General features: G+C 36.7%; 1 protein-coding gene and 1 long non-coding RNA gene across 2 annotated transcripts; both read right to left on the bottom strand.

Moving 5' to 3' along the window:
- Positions 1-13: 13 nt before the first annotated feature.
- LOC103714877 (SNF1-related protein kinase regulatory subunit beta-3-like) lies at positions 14-8,003 on the bottom strand. Its single transcript, XM_088712950.2, has 3 exons — positions 7,864-8,003; positions 659-738; positions 14-576 (listed from the first exon to the last, which is right to left on the bottom strand). The coding sequence occupies exons 2-3, from the start codon at positions 683-685 to the stop codon at positions 265-267; spliced, it is 339 nt and encodes a 112-aa protein (XP_088569076.1). The 5' UTR covers positions 686-738; positions 7,864-8,003; the 3' UTR covers positions 14-264.
- Positions 8,004-13,357: 5,354 nt separating this feature from the next.
- On the bottom strand, positions 13,358-16,618 carry LOC149751173 (uncharacterized). Its single transcript, XR_016398805.1, has 2 exons — positions 15,787-16,618; positions 13,358-15,530 (listed from the first exon to the last, which is right to left on the bottom strand). It is a non-coding gene; the product is annotated as an uncharacterized LOC149751173 (long non-coding RNA).
- Positions 16,619-22,607: the final 5,989 nt, after the last annotated feature.

Below are 22,607 nucleotides of genomic sequence, written 5' to 3'. Positions count from 1 at the left end.
AATATTCGTCTTGCCCAACTCATGTAACATTGACTATGATAGACAAATATGTCTAGCCTTGAAATATATAGAAGACCCCATAAATGACTAAATAATACTACCATGTGCACCATCAACCGCAAGAAAACCACCACCACAATCAACTAAGACCAAATAAGCATGAATGACATCAGGTAATAAGACTTCCTATTGGGACCAACAGAACCAAAAGAGTGCATTCATGGATCATATTCGTTCCAGCACAGAACATAGGTAAGTATGCAGTCATCTTCTCCGGACAGGTGTGTACAGCACAACCGTCACATACTTTGAACGGAAGCGTTGGGTGGTACCTAATGCGACAACTGATCTTGGACCCTCTCTGTTCTCAATATAGAGGTGGTTAAGAATCACATGCTGAGGCAACGGGAGACTGATTGAATCATCCTGGCTGGCTGGGAAACTCAGCAAGGTATTCTGCAGGTGAGGGGGGAGGATTGGCGGATCCCGAGCTTCATCATCATTTGATGGAATGGGATTGTTGTAGCTCGAATCAGGCGAACCTGGAATTTCAAATCCCATGACACGAACTCCATCCTGCATCAACCAAGTTCTTCTCAGAGAATGGATAAGCCTAAGTAATACCTGCAAGCACGGCCCTTGGTATCAACTTGCTTACTTGATCTTCTCGATTTGTGCGATCCATGATATCAAGACAAGTAGGCTATCAATCAGCAAGCTACCAGGATTGCAGTAAGCCTGAAGAAAAGAAAGTAGCCTCTTATTTTTATCCAGTCCAATGATATGGCACAAGAAACAATCAAATGCAAAAAGTGCAAAAGCAGTGCAGGAACTTGGCATTCATAATCTATATTTAGAAAACTTTATTGGTGGTTCAGGTGCAAAGGAATTGGTTTCTTATTTTCTAGCGCCTGCACTACTAAAGAATAGCTGTACATTGCTCACCCTGCTTGTTATGGCAGTCAGTAGAACAACATTCAACTCATCCTCTACTATTGTGCAAGGATAACGTTTGAGCAGATTTCACAGGCATTAGAATTGGTGTTCAAGCAGATTCAAGTACAAGCCTTCACGTCCAACTATATTGCATTTTATTTTCAAAGGCCAGGGAGCCACTAGTTGATGACCGATCTTTTAAGTGATCATAATCTTATATAGACAAGCAAAAAGCTTTACATACCCCTAGGCAGATAGCCATGCCATCCAACATTATCCTATATTGCGCGATATGATGCTCAACAATGCAATTAATTCAAGATACCAAAATCCGAGTCATTTGTAAGCAGTCGTTTGGTTGATATTGGCAAGGAAATTCAATCACAGGGATCAGTAGCTTCTTGATTTCAGTGAAAACCCCGCAAGGCAATTATCCTGTTAAAGAACTAACCTACCAATCTAGTGGCACAACTATTTTACTGCTTAAAATCAAGGATTTTAAGTACCATCAGTTTGTACCAGCCTTACCGTGCCATATTAGATGTTTAAGTACTCTGTACACCCTCGATACCACATCCATACATGGTAGTTAATGTCACCTTTGTTATTCCAGCATCAACTACCATACTATGTGTCAGTAAGGTCTGGTATGTATAGGTACAGTACTGTACCAGCATACGAGTAGTAATGGTACTGATCTTGAGACTTTAGACCTTGCTTAAAATAGAGTTCACGTTTCGCTATTCTATAGCACAAGAAAGTAGCTCATGCATTTCTAGCAAGTTTTGGCGCAACGAAAATCTACACCATGTTGCACTAATAATAGAAAGATATCACCTAAATAACATACTAGCTGAATGATTGAGACTTGCAACCATCAGCAGATGGAGAAGCAGGGAGTAATGGTTGATAAGTTTTGATGAGGAAATGACTATCTGTACCCTTGCACGGGGTCCACATTTCCATAATACTTTCATTTCATGTCATGCAGTTTTTTTTCTCCAAAAAACCAACAAGCCACATGACCATGATGCGCAAAAACCAAACATCAAAAAGAGAGGCAATATGTTGCTAGCACATTGGAACAAACTCCAGGAAATATATATCGTACATGTATTTGAATAGGAACAATTTTCATCCACTGTACTGCAAGTCTGCAACAATATGCTATCCAACAGTTCACTTGCACGGTAGAGAATAAGTAGAATCAGAAAATTGCCTTCGCAACATTGCATGATGTAGATAGGTTCAGATCCAGGTATATTAATTTTTTAGGTCTTTAGAGGCCTTTTATATAATTGTTTTGGCTGCAGCTTATGAATTTTATGTATTCTAGTAGTTTTCATACTGATTAGATTTTTCTGATAATGGATTCTGGATTCTATCATAAGAAGGATTATTGTCTATGGTTCCTCCATTAAGTTTATTTTGAATTATGAATCTTTTAAGCCATCAAGGTTGTGTTCTGCTTTGATGGTTTTTATATAATAAGGAATGCAAATTTTATCTTTTGTTTCTTTCTTTTCCTCTCTTGTAATCATCATTTCTTCTTTAGGCTTGAGAATTCATACAACATTTTGGATAGGCCCTGGAGCATTTTGGTATTCTCTCTTGTTGATCCTCAATAAGAAATATGCGAAGTTAATCCCTATCCACCAGAAAACTCAGTTCTGTTTCCTAAATCAAGTCTAGCCCTTTAGGGGTTTGGCCCTTCCGATTGCTATCATCTTCCTCACTAAGGGTGCATTGGTACCAGCAGCTGGGTGTAAGGAACCCCTAGTTGCAGGAGGTGGCCCTTTTCTAGTGTTTGAATAGCTGTAAGTTGACCAAAATCTGCAAGTCAAACTGCATTTGAGGGCCCTTTTGCAGTATTTTGTCTTACGGCTATATTGACCTTAAGACAAACTACTGCAACCGGAAAAGGCTTTAGAGGCATCTTTACAAGGGTTTTAAATCTCAACAAGGACACTGCTTGGTGAAGACAATTAATACTGCTTTAATAGTACAACCAAATACCGTTACAGTTCTCATTTACATGCAAACAAATCTGAGATTTTATTCGCAACTACAAACCCACTGAACCAAACACGAGAAATGTAGTTGCAAATGCATCAACTAAAACCACATGTAATAATCCCAACTACATGCACTTCTTAACAACGGGTATCCAAACACTACCTATTTTAGCAGCCCATAGGTAATAGGAGAAAATCTGCACGAAAATGGGGGACAAGATGATCAGAACGCAAGATGGTTGAAGTGGTTTTCAAGCCAGTTTAGATTAGAAGAGGGAGAGGTGGAGGATGAATGGTGATAAATGAAAAGACATGGAAGAGGGCAAAAGGAGGGAGATAAGAAGAGGAGAGGAGAGGAGAAAAAATGGCGGAGTGGAAAGAGGATGATAAGAAAATAAAATATGGGAATATCAGCGAGGACGTTGGTAGTAGGCAATGGATAGGAGGATGAGGATTTGTTCAAGGATTTTTCATTATTTAAAGATGGGATGGTTCCTAACTCATGTAACAAGTTTGTTTGAGAGAGTTGATTAAGACATGATAATTCTAGTTTGCACCTATATTCTTCTTGAAGCAACAACCAAACCTATGAATAAAAACTTCACACATGTTGTAAGCAACAGCCTACAACGTCAACATCATTGCTTAGAACTCCATCAATGCTGCCTTTGTTACAATGGACATCCATGGAAGCTGGCGCTTTGACATCGACAGGAGAGATGGTGTTGAGAGAAAGGAAGGGGAACAAGATGGTGACACCAGCAGTAGGCTCAGGGGCTGGAGGTGGTGGAAGCCGGCTTTGAGCAGGAGATGAGGGGGTCGGGCCACATCTTGCTCTAACAAAGATGATAAGCTTCTGAAAATAACAGAAGCTTTGTGTCTTCTGGCCCTTTCAAAAGGTGCTTTGAGATTGACAAATATACTAATATGGCAATTTACAAAGTGCTCTTTATATGATGTGTTATAAATACTCCTCTATAGAATTTTTATTTTCAAACCTAGGGAGTGCATTTATTTTTAAGGAGAATTTTGGTATCATGACCAATCAGCTACCAAGTCATGACTCATCAACCTAAACTCAACTTGACTCACTAGCAAGTCAATCTTGGTTTCCCATAGCCAACCCATAGCACCAAGAAATCGGGCTAGATGGGTTGCATCAAGAGAGTAAACTTAGGCTGAAATTGCCAACCATATAAATAAAAAGGATGTCACAAGTTTTCATCAAACTCATGTCCCTAGTCTAATGAACCAATTTTAAAAAGGGTTTTGCAAAAAAGAATGTTTTCCTACAATTCGTTATATTCTATTTTATGTAACCAAAATTTCATTTAAGCCTACAATTTGAATCTTTAAGGTCATATACCAATTACCATGCATATTTTGAAAATGAAAATTTATTTTCTTCCATTCTTTTACTTAAAGTAATCTGTGATTTTCTTTTTGTTTCTCGATACTAATGTGTTGATTTGCTGTTATAAGTTTATGACCTGACTTTCTTTAAAAAAAAAAAGTTTATGAGTTGACTCTTTTATCTTCAACAAGTTTAAGAAAACACATTATTCCCATGGTACTAATTATGGAACAGAAACCACTTGTCATGTTTTACAAGCATGGGTTCCATGTTTCTATCTTTAGTAAAATAGAATATATCATGTTCCTCCATTGACTGCCAGGTAAGTATCATTGTCTAAAAATGTGATAATCCCACCTTGAAATCCAAAAAGATTGCTAGCTTCCATTCCTTCGCTACAAGTGTAGTGTGGAAATTTGAATTTCTTCTATGAAGAATAGCAAAAAGAAGAATGTAAAATATTAAAGTAAAGCTCCCTTCCCAAAGGATTGATAAGAAAAGATGATGGCAAAAAAAACAACCATAAATTCTTCACTAAAATAGCTCCACCATTATTTCACCATCTGAAAAACAAATGTCTCTAGGTAACATCCAAACAAAGGACAAAATAAGCCTCAAGACAACTTATGTTTGAAATTCATTTTGCAAATTTCTTTCAGTTCTTTCTTCCAAAAGCTACCACCAAATTATATGCAGCAGCAATGCCAGTCCTCTAAGAATGTGGAATAAGAAAGCAAAGATCATAATAACAAAAAAGGCATCCTATGAAGTGTCAATAAAGAAGCGTGACAAGGAGAAATCACGCTATACAACTCTCAAGAAGATAAGCAGAAGGAACTAATGATCAGAATTATCCATGCTCAGACAAAACACTTCTCAACATCATTTTTTCTCATAGCATGATTAAGTCATTAAATTACGACCATAAATTGCCATTTCAACAAAGGCTGGAAGGGGGGCTTTGGGTCCCTAACCAGCCGTTTCCAAGGGCAACAAAGGACATAAAATCCTGAATTGACTTTACCAATTTTCAAAACATATAAACATTTCTAAACCAGAACCATTTTTTTAGTGTTAAAGAAGCAAAATAGGCAATAAAATGGTTAGGCAGAAAGAAATCATTTCTAACTTACAAATAAACCTCTCAGCCGGAATTATTATACATACACATAGATGGAAAACTATCGGTTGTGGTGCGTTTAAAAATGTTCTCAGTCGATAATACCCAACTATGTTGTTGGACCAGATTTTCTGGTTTTGCTAAACAGTTCAAGAGTAGTTCAGTCTGGCATGGCATTTTATATAATAGGTTAAAGGCAGAATTAATAAAGGAATATTCCAATACTTGTCCTATTATACTTGATAGCAAGATTTGCCGTCTCAGTACCAGATCCCGTACTGGTTCCATCCTATTATAGTGTCGATACGTCCGATACGAAGGCCAGCTCAGCGTATCGAGTATCAATATGCCCCTCATACCACATACCAATTTAGTATTGGTACAGTACGGTTGGTTCACACTGGTACAGACCGGTACAACAAATCTTGCTTGATAGTTATAGCAATAATAGCATTTATACATTTCAAAGGCAAAAACAGCAAATATGCACTCAGTTTTAAGAAAAGACAAAAGAGGCTCTGAGCAGTGAGCACTCAACACTGGTGGAGGAAAATTTAAACATTAAAAAAATGATTGGGACACTATGATGCTACTCACCTCCTGATATGTTCATGTGTTAGTAACGAATAGGACTAAGATGATAACTTACACCCACCAAATCAGAGAACTTCCTGGTAATTTTTCCAAGATATGTTGTCTCTATCATTAATTTATTCTATCATTTGCAATTCGGGTCATGGTTCTAAATCCCAGCATTATAGGGGGCAATCCGGCTATCCTATCCTTTTCCTGGGAGAGAAGGGTGGGACTCCGGAACCGGTCCATGCAGGAAAGAAGAAGAAATAGCAAAGAAAGAAATGAAGCAAGAAGAAGAAAAGGGAGGAAAGATCAAGAAAAAAAGGAAGAAAAGAATGGAAGAGAAAAAGAACAAATAAAAGGAAGGAAAGAAGGAAGGAAAGAAAGAAGAAAAAGAAGAAAAAGGAAAGAAAGAAACAAAGGAAGAAAAAAAAAGAAAGGAAGGAAATGAGGATGAAAGGAAAGACAAAAGTAAAAGAAGGAAAGGGAGGAAGGAAAGAAGAAGTGGAGAAAGAGGGAGGGATCACTTTTTTAAACAAGTAATCCCCATCCCTTGGGATTTAAAACAAAAACCTTGGTTTAAGTTACAAATGCCTTAGTTTAAGTTTGCTTTCAACAAGTAATCTTCTCAAAGTATGATAGTAAATGGAAATAAACATAAAATATGTAAAGTAGCATTACCCAGATCAATTAATGACAATAAGTCTCACAATTATAAAAGTTTCTACTTTCTAGTTGGTAACTGATTTTTTGCTAATATTTATTATTATTTTTTATTTTTTAACAATGAAATGAAGCGGTCTAGGACTTTGAATGACTTTGGATCAAGCTGTTTGACCTATTATGATTGGCGGTTAGTTAAAATAACTTTCACAAAAGTGTACAGAGGCATACTAATTTTTAGAGCCTCTGATCCTTAATATCCAGACACTACAAAACTATTCATCAAGTCATGTTAGTCATACCACTCAAAATCCCTATGTGGATAAACCATCCAGTTATATGAAACCACAGCAAAATTGTTTTCTTGAAAGTTCCAATTTGAGAAAACCACTAGCACCTAAGGATCTAACCATCACTCGACTGTTCATCTACACCTACTACTTTATGCCTTTTCGCCTCGGCTAGCCTCTCTTTCCTACAGCCACACCTCCCACGTGCTGCGCGCTAGCTAGTCAGCTCTAGCAACAATGGAACAGTCGGAGAGGGGGCCAGCGCTGAACAAAGAGAGGAATTTTGAGCAGCAAAGGAGAGAAAGGGAGAGGAACCGATTGGTTGAAAAAGGTGAAGAAAACTATAGCCACCTGAAGAAAGATGCGTGAATGTACTCGCAAACAAAAAAGAAGCAAGACAGACTTCAAGGTAGAAAGAGGGGCTAGGGACAATCAAAATACAAGATTTTGGATAACCAAGACTCAAGTCTCAACTGGAAAGAATAACAGTAGCAATCAATGAAGGATGGAAGAAAGAAAGATGCCCTAAATTGGAAAAAATTAAATAGAAGCCCGGTTTGCAATATCGCCACCTACATTGTCAGCAAGAAACCGATTCTTTGGAGAAGATTCCTCCACTATCAACAACCAGACAACTCATCCTCGTTTCCGTATGATCTTTTTTTAAAATTTTTACATAATATATACATAAACAAACAAACAACTCACTATAACACCTCTTCTCAGAGGGGGGCAAACACATGACAGCCAAAAAAAAAAAAATGATCAGCGAAATTGTTCGATTAGATGCAATCAAGAACAATACCGACAACAACAAAGAAACGGAAAGATCAGAAAAAATTAATCAAACCAGAGAAAAAGGGAAGAAGGGGAAAAAGAAATAAACATTAGAGGAGATGAGAGAAATACCAGACGAGAAACTGGAGAGATGACCTTGGGTTAAATTCTCTGAGAGACTCCGGCGGAGAAATCAGTCCCAAGGCCCCGCTTTTCTCCCCTTAAATTTAATAGAAATAAGAATCTAAAGAGGGAAAGGGGGCATATAATAGAAGTAAGAATCTGAAAAGGGAAGGGGCCGGAGAGAGATAGAGAAAGAAGAGAGATTTGCGATGGATTCGATTTGGAGGCGAGGGGTTTTGTTTCCGCTTTGGGCGTCCGAACTGCCGGAATGACTCGGGAGCCGAAGACAGCACGCAGGGGAGCCACGCCGCTGTGTCTTTGCACGCAAAGTAAGATGACGAAAATACCCTCATCATATGTCACTAATAATCATTGGACATGATCTGATTTGGATCATAATTATAAATAGAGTAAATAAATCAAATTTGGAATTAAAAAGCTGACCTCTGCTTGATCCCCTAAAAAAAAAAAAAACTGCTCATAATCAAACAATATGGAATTTTAGTTCTTGTTACTAGCAATGTTGTGATTACTGTTATATTCTTATAGTCAAACAATGTCTAATTACTACAAACCTAATGTTTCGAATTTGATGGGTGACCGGCCTTTACTAAAGTTTTCATTTCAATTAAGAATTAGACCAATATATCAGTTTATATTACAACGCCGCAGAATTGGTATTTTGGCCCATGTCATTTGGATTGGCATAAATTTATATATCTTGATATCTCAACCAATGCCATAGTTGAAATATTGTTTACCAAGCTGGTAATGTTTTTAACGGTTATATCAAATGGTTTGGATTTAATCTTGTATGATTTGGAGGATTAGGAGTATTTGCGGAATACAACCTTTGTTATGCAAACTATTATCCTCGTACTTTTGTATGAGAAAATAATTAAGATTTTAAATTAATCTTCTATAGTATTGAGTTAATCTTCTATCCTTAAAGTAAACGCTCATAGAAGACGCATGTTAGCATTTGTTAAGGTATTTGCTCTCATTTTTTTTGCTAATGATATATATTTTTAATGATAATAATATTGTAGACGAATATGCCATTTGGTCATCTGTTGTTGTACTAAATTTGCTCCTTGTAATTTTTCAAAAGCTCTCCATCTTAATCCCCAATTCACCCATGTACTGTATTTGTTGTCTTTTTCCTCACCAATAGGGGTTAGATTTTCTTCTTCTTTCTTTTTTAATAAAGTAAGAATTTTAGATTTGAAGTTGGGTGATATAAGAAAAATATAACTTGTATAGATTGCTCGACCCCTACATAAAAAATTAATCTTCAATTAGATGTTTATACATCAAATTAACCAAAACCATCGTTAAATAAATAAAAGTAATGCTACAAGACTTTCGTTATATGTAATAAATAGTCTGCTCGCCACGTAGCAAGAGGGGATTTTTGCAATTCACAGATTTTGTTGTTGAATATATAGGGTTGGTTGATTATGGAGTTACCAAATCAATAATGATTTTGAATGCACATGACAGACAGCTCAAAGCATTTTTAAATAAACAATTAAATGGATGCATTATATGGTAGTTGATTTTTTTGTTTTGATAAAAAATCAATATAGTATTTTTTTTATTAGCTAGGATTTCAATATATTGCTTCATGCAATAGAGGCCGAGACTTCAAAAAGTTTCAATTTTTTCTTTTTTTCTCCTTCCAATCTTTCATTGCGGCCTAGCTAAGATGATATTTTGGTCCATCTCCATGTAACCATGACGTTTTTTTGGCATTCAACACTAGATTGTGAGTCATAAAACCTTTTAACAATGCAGTGATAATGTCCATTTAGGGACACCAATGTTTGAAAGTTTACATAACCAATGAAAGAATAATGTTAACATTTAAGGCTAAGACACCATATTATATCTTATTTTATATATTCTAAACTATCCACTATCTAAGATAGTGTTGATAGTTAGATTGGACCGATAAATGATAATTGCCTTTAAGCCTCTAAGATGGAAATTAATAAAACCATTATAAATATCTGCTATTTTTTTGGACTGTCATGAGAAAAGAATGGGATGGAGGGTTTCAAATTTTAATAGAAGTGCTATTTCATCACAACATTTTCTACCAAAACACTTTGCATTTGGGAAAAAATAATTTTCAGAGTATACCATCCTTTTTGAAGGAAAGGTTCATAAGAATAAAAAAAGAATTAGGAGGAGGACAAAAGTTCAAAATATTATTTCTGTTTAGAATAGGCTACTCTAACACAAAATAATACTTTTATAACAGCTGTTATTTTTCTCTGTAAATATATAATAATATAACAAGAAGACTTAGGATACGTTTGGTTTCTTGGAAAAGATCTTTAAAAATTGAAAAACTTAGAAAAAAATCAAGTTTTCTAGCTGTTACATGGGTTTTTTTAACAGAATGTAGAAATAATTTTTTTGGATTTGATTAGATTTTTTTAATTCCTAGAAAGTCTTTTCTTTTCCTTTCTTAGCACCGTTATAATGGCCGTTGTTTTAAAGTTTAAACCAATTGGATGGTGATTAGAATGATAAAAGGGGAATCGAAGACCAGTTTAAAAGGACACGGGGTATGAGGGTAATTTGATACGATGTATTGTCGGTTTCTATTTCATGAGAAGCAAAAAAAAAAAAAAAGGAAAAAGAAAAAAGACATACTGATGGAAGGAATAGGAAAAATTATTAGATGGACAGGTTCCCCATGAACCTTTAGATTGTGTTACCATTGTGCATATTAAAAAAAAAAGGAAAAATAAAGTGATTTCATCTTAGGTTCACTCTACCTAATAATTTCTCAAGGAATAGGTCATAAAATTCTAATAGCACTAACGGCAGGACTTTTCCGAATGCCATGGAAAGGTTGACGGCAGGATCAGAACCCACAATATCAACATTGGCAATAGAACTAATGGTTGCTATTGCCGGTTTAATTACCTGGGTTTATACGAAATAATATGATAAGTCATTCTTTCCCTTGTAATGATAATACTTGATAATAACAAAAAAGTATGCACATACTACTATTTGGTATTTTTATGTATTTGTTGATATATTTGCGTATTAGCCAATTGAATTGTTGCATATTAATGACTCCGTTATTCTTAAATCTTGTGTTTTAAGCTTCTTTATTAAATAAATGTGTCATGCATGTGGGTGAGAAGGGAGCAAAGAACGGGGAGCAGCAGAAGTAATGTGAGACAGTACCTGCACGGATAGAGGGCTGCAGATGAAACTGAGCAATGTATGTAATGACTTGGGATATACCATAAAGATATGATTGGGAGGCTGTAAGAAACAAGGCTGATGTACTTGCATAAGATGTTGCAGTGTATGCTGCATAAGATAAAATAATCATTTTCAGTGTAGTCTAATGAAGTTGTTTAAACACTAGAAGCCAACGTGCTTACTTTAATCCTAAAATAACAAAGCAATACTTTTTAAAAGTTTTGATGCAAGATAGAAGAAGAAAGAGATAGAGAAAAGAAGAAGAAGAAGAGGAGGGGAAAGAAGAGAAGGAGGAGGAGGAGGACACAACTCAATATTCCGTATTCTCAACAAAGCAAGTTATTGTCTCAATAATATAACAATGAGTTTCTACAGACAATCCAAACTTTAATAAGAGCTCGATCGCATAAAAATAAAATTTCAGAGTCCAATTAAAATCTTAGAAGCCAAATAACAATAAAATTTTCTAGTTTCTATATTTAGGTCTAATATAAGTACATCTAGATTTTTTATTAATGGACAGTCCTCCATCAAGTTTTATTTTGGTTTTCCTCATTTCTAAATCCAAACCTCTTTACAAGTTCCTCTGAACTTCTAGCTTATGGTGCAACTTCATATTTCTTTCAGAATAACATAATCTGTTGCTCCTTTTGCTTCAATCCAGTGTCTGATTTCTTAAGAAAAATGGCCGTATTAGCATTTACTTTTTCAGAGAAACTAATGGACATTTATTTAAACATATTTTTTGCTGGCCACCATGAGCAAACAGATGTTAGAATAACAGACTGGTTGGCCAAGGCATATTAGGATCTGATCCAATGAATTCTGGATGAACTTAAATGTGCAGTTTTTTCCCTTTTTTTATCAAATGAAACAAGGTTACTTGGCAATGATTTGAAAAGAAATGATGTTACAATGATAAAAGTCTGTGGAAAATAACTTTCAGGGACCCTTACATGCTACATGCACAACCTTATAAGCTGCTCTTATTCAGCGTCTAGTAAAATATCACATGGTTTGGCAGTCCAGCAGCCCGCACAAGCCTGCGCTTTCACATGCAGGGCATGCAAACAAAAGTCAACTCTATAGCTGCTTTGCACTAATCAGCTCAGCAAAACAATACAGGGAAATAGAACAAGGGAGAGACACTAAAGATGGTGGTCTCAAGCAAAAGAGGCACAGGATTGGCAGGAGATCAGTAAAAGATCGTCATATTCTGCATTTTCTTAGGACCATAATATTATTTGACTCCTAAAGCTCGAGAGGCGGGGGTGTTTCTCTGTGAGTATTGAATGTTGGGCTCACCCATTAAAAAAAAAATCCGGCCTACATGTGAGAGAGAGTGTAAGAAAATATAAAATATATAAATAAATTTATCTCATTCTATCAGCTTAAGCTTTTGAGACAAGTGGTGATTTCTTAATAGAATGAACTAATTGGAGATTTAGATGTCCATCGTGGAGTATGACAATGGCATCCTACAAAATGCAGACTGTCATGCTGTTGAGAGATTCAAGGCCTGACTTCATGCCAGGGTGATGAAGGAACAAATTTGAAGAGATGTAAACATGTATGGCACCATGGACCTTCCAAATGCAAGCCTATGTTTGAGTAAAACAAATAACAGCCTGGCATGAAGAATGGTACACGATACCTTCTAATTATCCTTTAAGGTCTCTTCTATGGCTGTGGAAGTCTGTGGGATATGTTCTAACAGCTAATATTGGTGCTATGTGATCTCCCCAAATTTCCCCCCTCCCCATCCCCTCCCAACCCCAACAAAAGAAAAAGCATTAAATCGACTAAATACAAGTTATATCCATCAAATATTTTGTCTAAACATCAAGTACAATAAGCAGGGAGGCATTCTAGTGAGAGCTCATCACATAAACATGTCAGCAACATCAAGCCAATATTGTGAACCTATAGAGACCAACCGGTTGAGAACTTCAGTGTGAAATAGAAAGAATATCAAAGGTAACAAAGGAGTGAAATTGCAGGCAGGTAAGATATCTTTTAATGACTGAAAAGCAAAATGCTAGAGCGACAGCAAATGTCAATTTGCATCATATGGACCGGATGTCGTTCTTAAAGAAAGCCACTTTGCAGTGGCTTAATTTTATGAAGTGCTAAAGTTTCCTCTGAGATTCTTCAGTTCATGTACCATTGTACCGGTAATGGAAAAAAGTAGGCACCTGTCGACTTACATGAAGACCAAACTACGTGCAGTCTGGTGCCCATCTGAGAAAGAGAGAGAGAGAGAGAGGATACATACAAGAACAGTTATTTGTATACGTGTATGCTAAAGTAATTAACGATGCTCGAGTAACTGCTGTTTCTAAATACATGGTATATATGGTATCTTAAAGTATGGCACTTTGTACACAAAATATGCTGAAGGGGCGAAGTATAACATAGAGTATATGCTCTTTCCATGTATACATTCTTGCCATAGTACATAGGGAGAGAGAAGGGTGGAATTCACTTTTCAGACACTTCTCTGCAAGATGTCCTTAGGGCTCGGACCACCTTACATACAATTACTAGTAAAATGTACCTCGTGCTAGGTCCACTTGCATGAGTGATGGGCATGAGTGTTAATGGCTAAACCTCCTTTTCTGTTCGATAATTTCTGGGTTCCTTTCATCTAAGGGCATTTCCATGTCTCATAGTCCTTTCTTCCATTGATAAGTTCTTTCAGAATGCTCAAATGAACTTACCCAGACGTTATCTGACTCTATTTCAAAAAAAAATAAAATAATTACAGTAGATAAATAGTACATCTAGAAAAGAATTAGCAGAAACAATTGATATATATATATATACTTAAAACCTATCTGTGATTATCCACACACATACAATAGATAGAAGCATCATTAATTTGTGACATTCCATTCTACAGCATTCTTGAACATACAGATAGTTTATATTGGTACACATATAACAGATAGAAGTACTTTTTTGTTGTTGTTATTTGATCACGCTAAATTCTTGAAAGCCTTTTCTATTTTTCCGAGGCTCGTGTTTCAGATTACAGATTATGTTATCTCTCATTTCAGTTAATAAAAATCTGCGATATAATCTTAAAGCAAATCTTTTCTTTAGCTATGCTTTTCTCAAGAAAAATCTTTTCCAGCTTTGCATTGCTACAAGAAAAGTTTCAGAAGGGATCTCAAAACAATTCATCCAACAAAACCCATAATACCTTTTACTAGTCCGTAGATTCATAGACAGACTCCAAAGCCCATGGATGAACGAACTTACTCTTTTGATGCAAAGGATGGGAGCACTCTTCATTAAGAAAATAAAGTGGATAACAGATAAACTTACAACTGGAGGCTCAACCATTGAAGAATGAATGCTCAGGAGTACGATTGTCTAATGATTTATCTTGTGGTATTTTCATCACAATAAATATAGTATCTTTGATCTGCAAAGCAAGCAAGAAAGTGTAGTATCTTTGATCTGCAAAGCAAGCAAGAAAGTGTAGCATCTTTGATCTACAAAGCAAGCAGGAAAGTGTAGTATCTTTGATCTACAAAGCAAGCAAAGCAAGAATGGCCATAAAATCATGATTAGCCACTAAAATTAAAACATTCACCAGAGGGATAGGGAGGGGGAAAGAGGGAGGGAAGGAGGGAGGGAGAGAGAGGAGGAAGAGGAAGAAGAAAATAGGGCTAAATGAAATATGCTGCAGGTTCTTGTTCTCTGAATAAAAGGCCCCAGTCGCTTACCCCTCGTCCCCTTTTTATCCAAAAGAAATGCATGTAGGAAAAAGGAGAGGAACCTATTTCTCCTTTTATTGCCTTTTTTTTTCCAAAAAAAATTCTCCTCTTATTGTCTTCCTTTGATTCATTGGGATCTTGTACGAAAGCCAAAGATCCCAATAATCTATTCATAAAATTAATCAATTCAATCATCGTGAAAGAGGATCATTCGTCAAAGAGAATCAAAAATTTCCCTGCAGCTGAATGCTATTATTAACAAGTATTGCACAAGCGGTGTGTCACCTTCTTGTTTCTTTTCGTATAACTTCAAAAATTCAAGCTTTCAAAAAGTTGAAACTTCCCTGTGGTGATATGGAGCAATATTACCTTCAATGGATGCTTGCAGGAGCCTGACCTTGCTGGAACCACAATCCCTTGATGATACTCTTTGATCTCCCAGAAACAAGAACAAGGGGCAAGCCATTGACCTCAAGAATGAAAACCTTGCAACCAAATAAACACTTGCACAAATTGAAACATCAACATATAAGATTATAGGCAAGGGCCATAACGTCTATCCACGTTAATTAATTCACCTGCGAACCAAAATGATAAAATCATCGTTGTTTCCATAAGCAAGTCGATCCTTTGAATCTCTACCAGAAGAATGAGAAGTATATGACAAGTATGAGCTCATGGGATCAACCATCAGATTTGCTTGCAGCATAGCATATCAAGCTTCAAATACACATAATTAGTATTCCGTGAATAAGGTCATCCTCAAATATTCTTGAAGGATAAAGGAGTTTAACAATTAGGAACGACTCTTAAAACATATGTAAGAAGATGAATATAGAGAAATCCAACCTCAATGGATTACTATTCCGTGAATAACGTTATTCTCAAACATACTTGAAGGATAAAGGAGAAAAACCATTATAAGGAACGTCTCTCAATATATATATATAAGGAGATGAATATAAAGAGATCTAACCTCAATGGAGAGGGTAAAAAATGGCAGCCCAAAGGCAGTAGCATATTCCAGAGTATAGTCGCTTATTGCTGATGCAGCATCATCAAGATTCTCATTTGGGACCATGTTGCCAACTCGCAATCGCCCAGGGCTATGTGAATCTTGATGATGCTACACCCGCAAACACCGACTGTTCCGATTTATCCCATGCAGCAGCGGTGGATCCAAAATGACAGTAAAAAAGGAAAATTGAAATCCATGTGAGAATAAGGATGCGAGGTAAGTTGGAAGGAAAAAGAAAAAAACGGACGCTTCTCTAGATTTGGATCCAGAAGAACAAGCAGCAGCAGCGACAAGGCTAACAACGAGATCCATTCCATGCACAGCTCCCCAGCCCCATGAACACAAGTCCTGGGTGATAAAGAGCCAGTAGGTGGGCTCCACTAAAGGAATCCAACGCCTCCCCAGTTCTAGCGTGATACCGCCACCCAAATCCCCTCTCAGCAACCAAAGGAATCGAAAGATGAAAGGAGATCCAAATCCTCCGATACTATTTCCTTTCCTGATCACCCCTCTTAGAGAGAATAAGGACTGAGATGACGTACGTTTTGATAACAATAGGAAGGATCGCAAAGGAACAACACGAAATAAGAGAAGAAGGATAGCAAAGGAATAAGAAGGAATATGAGAAGAAGGCTGCCGGATTCTGGCCGAGAACCGGCTGAAACCCAACTTCCTCCCCAAGATCTGATGCGTTTCCACCTAGAGAGTCATGGCTCTCCAAGGATGGGCGGAGTAAGGAACCCGAGTGGCTGGAGAGAAAGAGAGAGACTGATAGAGAGAGGAGGATAGCGAGAGGAGGGGAACCCGGAAGGGGTATATATAAATAAATTGATCTAGAGTTATGGCTTGTGATATTTCAACCCATATCTATGGACAGTTCCACGCTTTATGCTTCCTTATAAGCAACACCCATATTGCTTAGAAAGAAAATTATAGCTATAGCTTCTTCTTTCCCCTCAAAAAACAACTAATTCTCTTCTACAACAATTTTATTAAATCATAGAATGGAAGAATATATAATTTTTCAACAATTAATTTGGAATAAAAGAAGGAAAATCCTCCAACCATAGTTTTTTTTTTTTGCCTCGATCAAAATGAGACCAACCCGACTATCTCAGCTTCGGTTGTGATCTTGTACTTCCAAGGACCAAAGGACCAACTTGCCATTTTTTTAAGCTCCTTGGAAGATGATAATGCTTGATTAGCTTGAGACTTGGGATAACAAAGTACCCATGACATTTGCTAGCCAAACTAATTATAGGGAAAGTTGTCCTTATTGACATGAAGCTGAACAAGCATAGAGTGCAGAATTGATTCTTTGACATCATATCTGACACATCTGTGATGGATTAAAAAAAAAAAATCAATTCAGGCACTTAACAATACCATGAACATTAAGTAATATGCCTGCTTGTCCCAAAGATATACTCGTTATTGTTTGCTCAAATCTTGAGCTACCGCCATGAACTGCCAAGCAAATATTTGTCAAACTATACTTCGAAATTCGAACTTGTTCTTTACTTGTAGCCTCCTCTTGCTATAATTTTTGATTTCTATAGATAGATAAGAAATTTCCTACAGGGAAATTCAGTCGGGCATGAAGCTCTCGTTTTATTGGGTGAGATCATGTTACTGTCTTTATTTTCTGTTAACTGCGAAGTTAGACAACTCAACTATAATGGAGGAACCTAATGATTATATCCTTCAAATAGGACATTGCTTTATCAGCTGATGTGTTGGCAAACATTATGAGACTCACCAGCCACACCAACAGGAGTCGATGTACTTCGTACATTCATATATGGAATCCATAACCAAAGCATATATGCCACCTAATAGATCAAATGGGGTTCAATACATTTATTTTATTAAGTTGGATTGGTGCACTTTTCCTCAATGATTTGTAACACTTCAGTTACAATTCAAATTATTCTATCTCATTAGTAATTTGTTATCATAGTCTAGCTTGAGTTGGATTGGCCTCCATTACTCGATTTAAAGGATATCGGTCTCTTGAAACCCACACTCCACTCTGTGACTGCACAGCACCTGCAAGACTATGTAATATGCATGGGATTGGTGATTTATAAAGTAGACGTTATTTGGATGTCCTAATTAAAAACAACCAGATTCATGTATGGTTTTGGGTATCTCAGAAGAGCAACAATTTTGCTTGATCAAATACCAAATAGCAGATCCATTGCAGGATGATTAGCAAGTAGAATGCAAGATTTCAGTCCACATGAAAAGCCAGTATTTCTCTCGCATGCTTGCACCTTCTCTCACAGCTAACAACTCCCGAATAAACACATACAATATGACATGTAGCTAAGGCTGCAAATGGGTCGGGTTGACCCATGACCCTACCTGACGCATTTTGGAGGACTTGTAGGGCCAGTCGGGTTCTAAAATTGAGCTTGTTCCATTTTTCGGATCGGGTCTGGGTTTACTGAATTTAGACCCGACCCGACCAATTTGAAATTTGGAAAATTTTGAGTTTTCAATTCTATGACCCTACCTGTCCGATCTGAATCTGTAAAATTATTTGGGCCTACGGGTTGCAGCTTTGCGGGAATGCAAACACAAGTTCTGAAGCCATAGATGGGTTGACTTAAATCGGACCCAACTCAGATTTAATTTTTTGGGGTTGGATCCGGTTACACATGGATCCGACCCGACCAAATCTTCTATTGGATCAGGTCTGGAGAATTAGGACCCGAATAAAAAATCGAATTGAGTCAGGGTTACTCATGATCCGACCTAACCCATTTGCACCCTACATATAGCTAAGTTGCTTGGGGTTAATATTTCTCCTCTAAACAATATTCAGAAGCGAAATCTGTAGTACATGAGCAATAACCTGAAAACCTAAAAAAGGTGGTGATGCAGTAATAAGATCTAATCACCTACCTTGAAATGAGATAACAATGTAAAGATAGTACAAGGAAATTTAATCAAACAATGATAGTACAAGGTTGGCATTCAAGTCTTGCTTACCTTAATACTATCCATAAAAAGTAAAAACAGAGGTCTAGGTTTGGACCATGAGCCTGTCCATCCGATGTAGATAAACAAGTGAGAAATTTCAAAAATCATGAGATGCTACTTATAGCTTTCCACTAAGGCACAAATTCCCATGCCAAAAAGTAATTAACTAGAAAAACCACATGGTGGCGGTCCATTATGATAACGCTCAATCTTATAACAAACCAATCCTAGCAGTTCTTTGCATTAATTGTCCATTATGATGACGTTCAATCTTATGACAGATCAATCCTAAAAGCTTGTCGCTTTGTTATCAATCAATCTATATTATAGCTTCACTTAGTTGCTCATATTTTCTGTAGAAGATTTCTCTCTCTCTCTCTCTCTCTCTCTCTCTCTCTGTGTGTGTGTGTGTGTGTGTGTGTGTGTGTTGGCGAGTCCACTAAAATAAAAGGACAGAGATCCATTTGGTGGAATTAACCGGGTCCAATTCTTGAACGTCAAAGCTTCTAGCAGAGAACCTGTCCTCCTAGTAGATGCGACGCATTGTCGTTACCTTTTGTTCATTGGCAAACAAGGAGGATTTTTTTGTTGATCAATGTTTGTAATGCTGAGTCCATGAACATCATTTCAACCATAAGCTTTATATAATGGGCAGAAGGACGGTTAATCCATCAAATCATGGTAAGAGTCGTGTAAATTTCATGCTCATTTTCATGGGTGTGACAAATATGGAGGACGCTTTGAGTAGGTTGAGAAGGTGAATTCACAAAATTTATCGGATGGAGGTTAACAAGTAGGCAAAGGGAAATAAAATTAAAGATCTCTGTTCTAGGCTCTTCTGCTACCCAGAAGCACAATGAGGCAACGAACTTGGGGTAAGCACAACCTTAGGCAATATTTTATAGTTAGAAACTTAAAAATATTGGAGAATTCATTATGCTGATGCATAATTTTGAGTCGGACACTTAAAAATTCCAGAGAAGTTCCCAAACTTGTAGAAGGCTTGGTTGACGTAGTCCACCATCAACCACATATCTCGGCTGCCTTGGCCTGGTGGATATCAGAAGTCCAAATTGATGTTTAATTGAACTCCAGTTGCACCGACGCATTTTTGAGAATAGAAAGGTGTACACATGCGTAGACCGATTCCTATATAGGTGATTTTTTCTTGCACAATACTCAATTTCTCATCTGGATCCATACTGGTTAGCCGAATATATCTGAATTGATGCAAATCTGGATATCATTAATATCCGATCCATATTTGTTCCATATGAGCTGACGATCGAACCATTTCTCTTGTCGTTTAGCATTTTGAGATTCTCTCATTTTTTGCAATATTTTTTATTTATAATAAAATAGGTGTAGAAAGACGGTAGGAGAATATATCATTGGATTGCACAATCGTTGCCTTGAGATCTAAGCAGTATCGGTGATTCTTTCTTGCACAATACTCAATTTCTCATCTGCATCCATACTGGTTAGCTGAATATATCTGAATTGATGCAAATTTGGATATCATCAATATCCGATCCATATTTGCTCCATATGAGCTAACGATCAAACCATTTCTTTTGTCGTTTAGTATTTTAAGATTCTTTCATTTCTTACAATATTTTTTATTTATAATAAAATAGGTGTAGAAGGACAGTAGGAGAATCTATCATTGGATTGTGCAATCGTCGTCTTGAGATCTATACAATATAGGTTATTCTTTCTTTCACAATACTCAATTTCTCATCTGTATCCATACTGATCAGCTGAATATATCTGAATTGATGCAAATTTGAATATCATCAATATCCGATCCATATTTGCTTTATATGAGCTGACAATCAAACCGTTTCTTTTGTCGTTTAGCATTTGGAGATTCTTTCATTTTTTACCATATTTTTTATTTATAATAAAATAGGTGTAGAAAGACAGTAAAAGAATCTATCATCAGATTGCACGATCATCATCTTGAGATTAAAAAAAAAAAAAAAAAAAGAAAAAAAGCTATCATGCGATAGATAGACGACGTGAAAGAACCACCCTTCTTTCATCCTCCGTACTTTATCTTAATCAATGGATTAGATTGTCATCTAATCTTTTAGAACAACATGCACCACTCATTCTTCCTAGGTTATTATTGCTGCTCTATTAGATTCTCAGATGAGCGTACGCTGCAATACCAACCACTAAACATATAACGAACTACAAAGAGTACACGATTTTAGGTGTCATCCCCATCATAGTGATATAAATATATATATATATATATATATATATGTAGGGCTAAACAAATGTTTGTTCCACTAACAGCGCCGAATGCTGGTACTGAGACAGGATGGTACAGGCGGTGAGGAGTGTATCGTGGGATGTCGCCACCCACTCGACGAATTGCTCGGCTTAAACAAGCTACGCGTGAATCTTTTGGTCGAGTGGGGCGCCGGGTGGCCTCATCATTATTTCGATCAGGACCACGCCGTGATCTTTTTTTTATCATGTACAAGACCGTGCCGTTATCATGGCCAACAACCTAGTACCGTTAATTAGTTTCGATGCACTGGCGTCCATAATGGGCACCGTTCTCAAGATCTAGGTTCCCCTGCTTTCAAGGGGCAAAAAAAAAAAAAAAACTTTGGAGATCCGTGGTGCCCGGCCGGCTCATATATATTTTTTTAATAGTTTTATTGTTAGTGTGATCCAACCTTAATCTAATAGAATCGGAATAGCTTTAATTATTGACCAGAGATTCGAGATTTATATACAAGAGTTTGTACGGATCCTTTGTCCCTGCCCGCCCGCCCCTTGTTTTTGTGAACCCACCCGGAAAACCATTAACCTCTCTCCCAATTACCACGCCAATATTACAAGTGACGCAGATTATTACATGATTCCTAAATTATTCTAACAAATTTATGCTGACGTTTTTTTTAAATAAAAATATAAATATTATTATATTATAGTTCTAAAATCTTGCAGGCAGTCACTGTTCCTCCTCTTTTTTTTGGAAAACTCGAGTATGCAGTGATTTATAAGGGATTTTTCTGATATAATGCAGATTTAAGGAGTGAAAACTGTGGTAATAGTGAAAAGATGAGCTCCAAAGTAATCGTTGATTTAGTAATCTATTTTGTCCTTGCACGCAATGTATGTCCTTGCACGCATTGTATGCATGTGCACACTTGTCCATACACATGGAAGTGAGCCTGCCATGATACATATTCTTAATTCTTGATACAAAAGGTCACATGCACATGTCTTATCTTCGAGCCCTAGCATGTGATTATGCGCATAAAGTTATGCTAAGTAGGGATTGACAGAACCATAGGTTGTTTGTTTGGATCTCAAAGTACTCACATTGATTATTTTGGAGCCTAGTGAAGTGCATTTTCTGTGTGCTTGCTTCCAAGAAACAAGTGTTAAAGAGATGAATCTAGAGTGATGTTCAATGTTACTAGCCACTCAGATCCATGTAACTTTAAACAATCTATTGTGTGCGCCGGATTATTAGTTTAACAAAACAATAGAATGATCAGTTAGTTGCTATTAATTCATTTTAAAATTTAGTTGCCTTCAAAGTAGAAGGGTGGCTTTTCCTTCTCATTTAGCTTAAGACTAGAGCCTGCATAGGATGCAGGTTAAAGGAAGCAAGGATGCCAATAATGATCATTTTGATTTATTTTTTTACTTTAAAAAATAATTTTAGTTTTATCATAATAGAATTTATATAATTTGACTATTAAATTGCCTCTTTTTTTTAGTATTGAAGCTTTCTCTCTCTCTCTCTCTCTTTCCCATAGAGA

This window comes from Phoenix dactylifera, chromosome 16, assembly GCF_051530095.1.
Source record: "Phoenix dactylifera cultivar Ajwa chromosome 16, Ajwa_hap1_PhDact_Kaust_v1.1, whole genome shotgun sequence".
NCBI lineage: Eukaryota > Viridiplantae > Streptophyta > Magnoliopsida > Arecales > Arecaceae > Phoenix > Phoenix dactylifera.
This window is presented reverse-complemented; position numbering and strand designations above follow the sequence as displayed.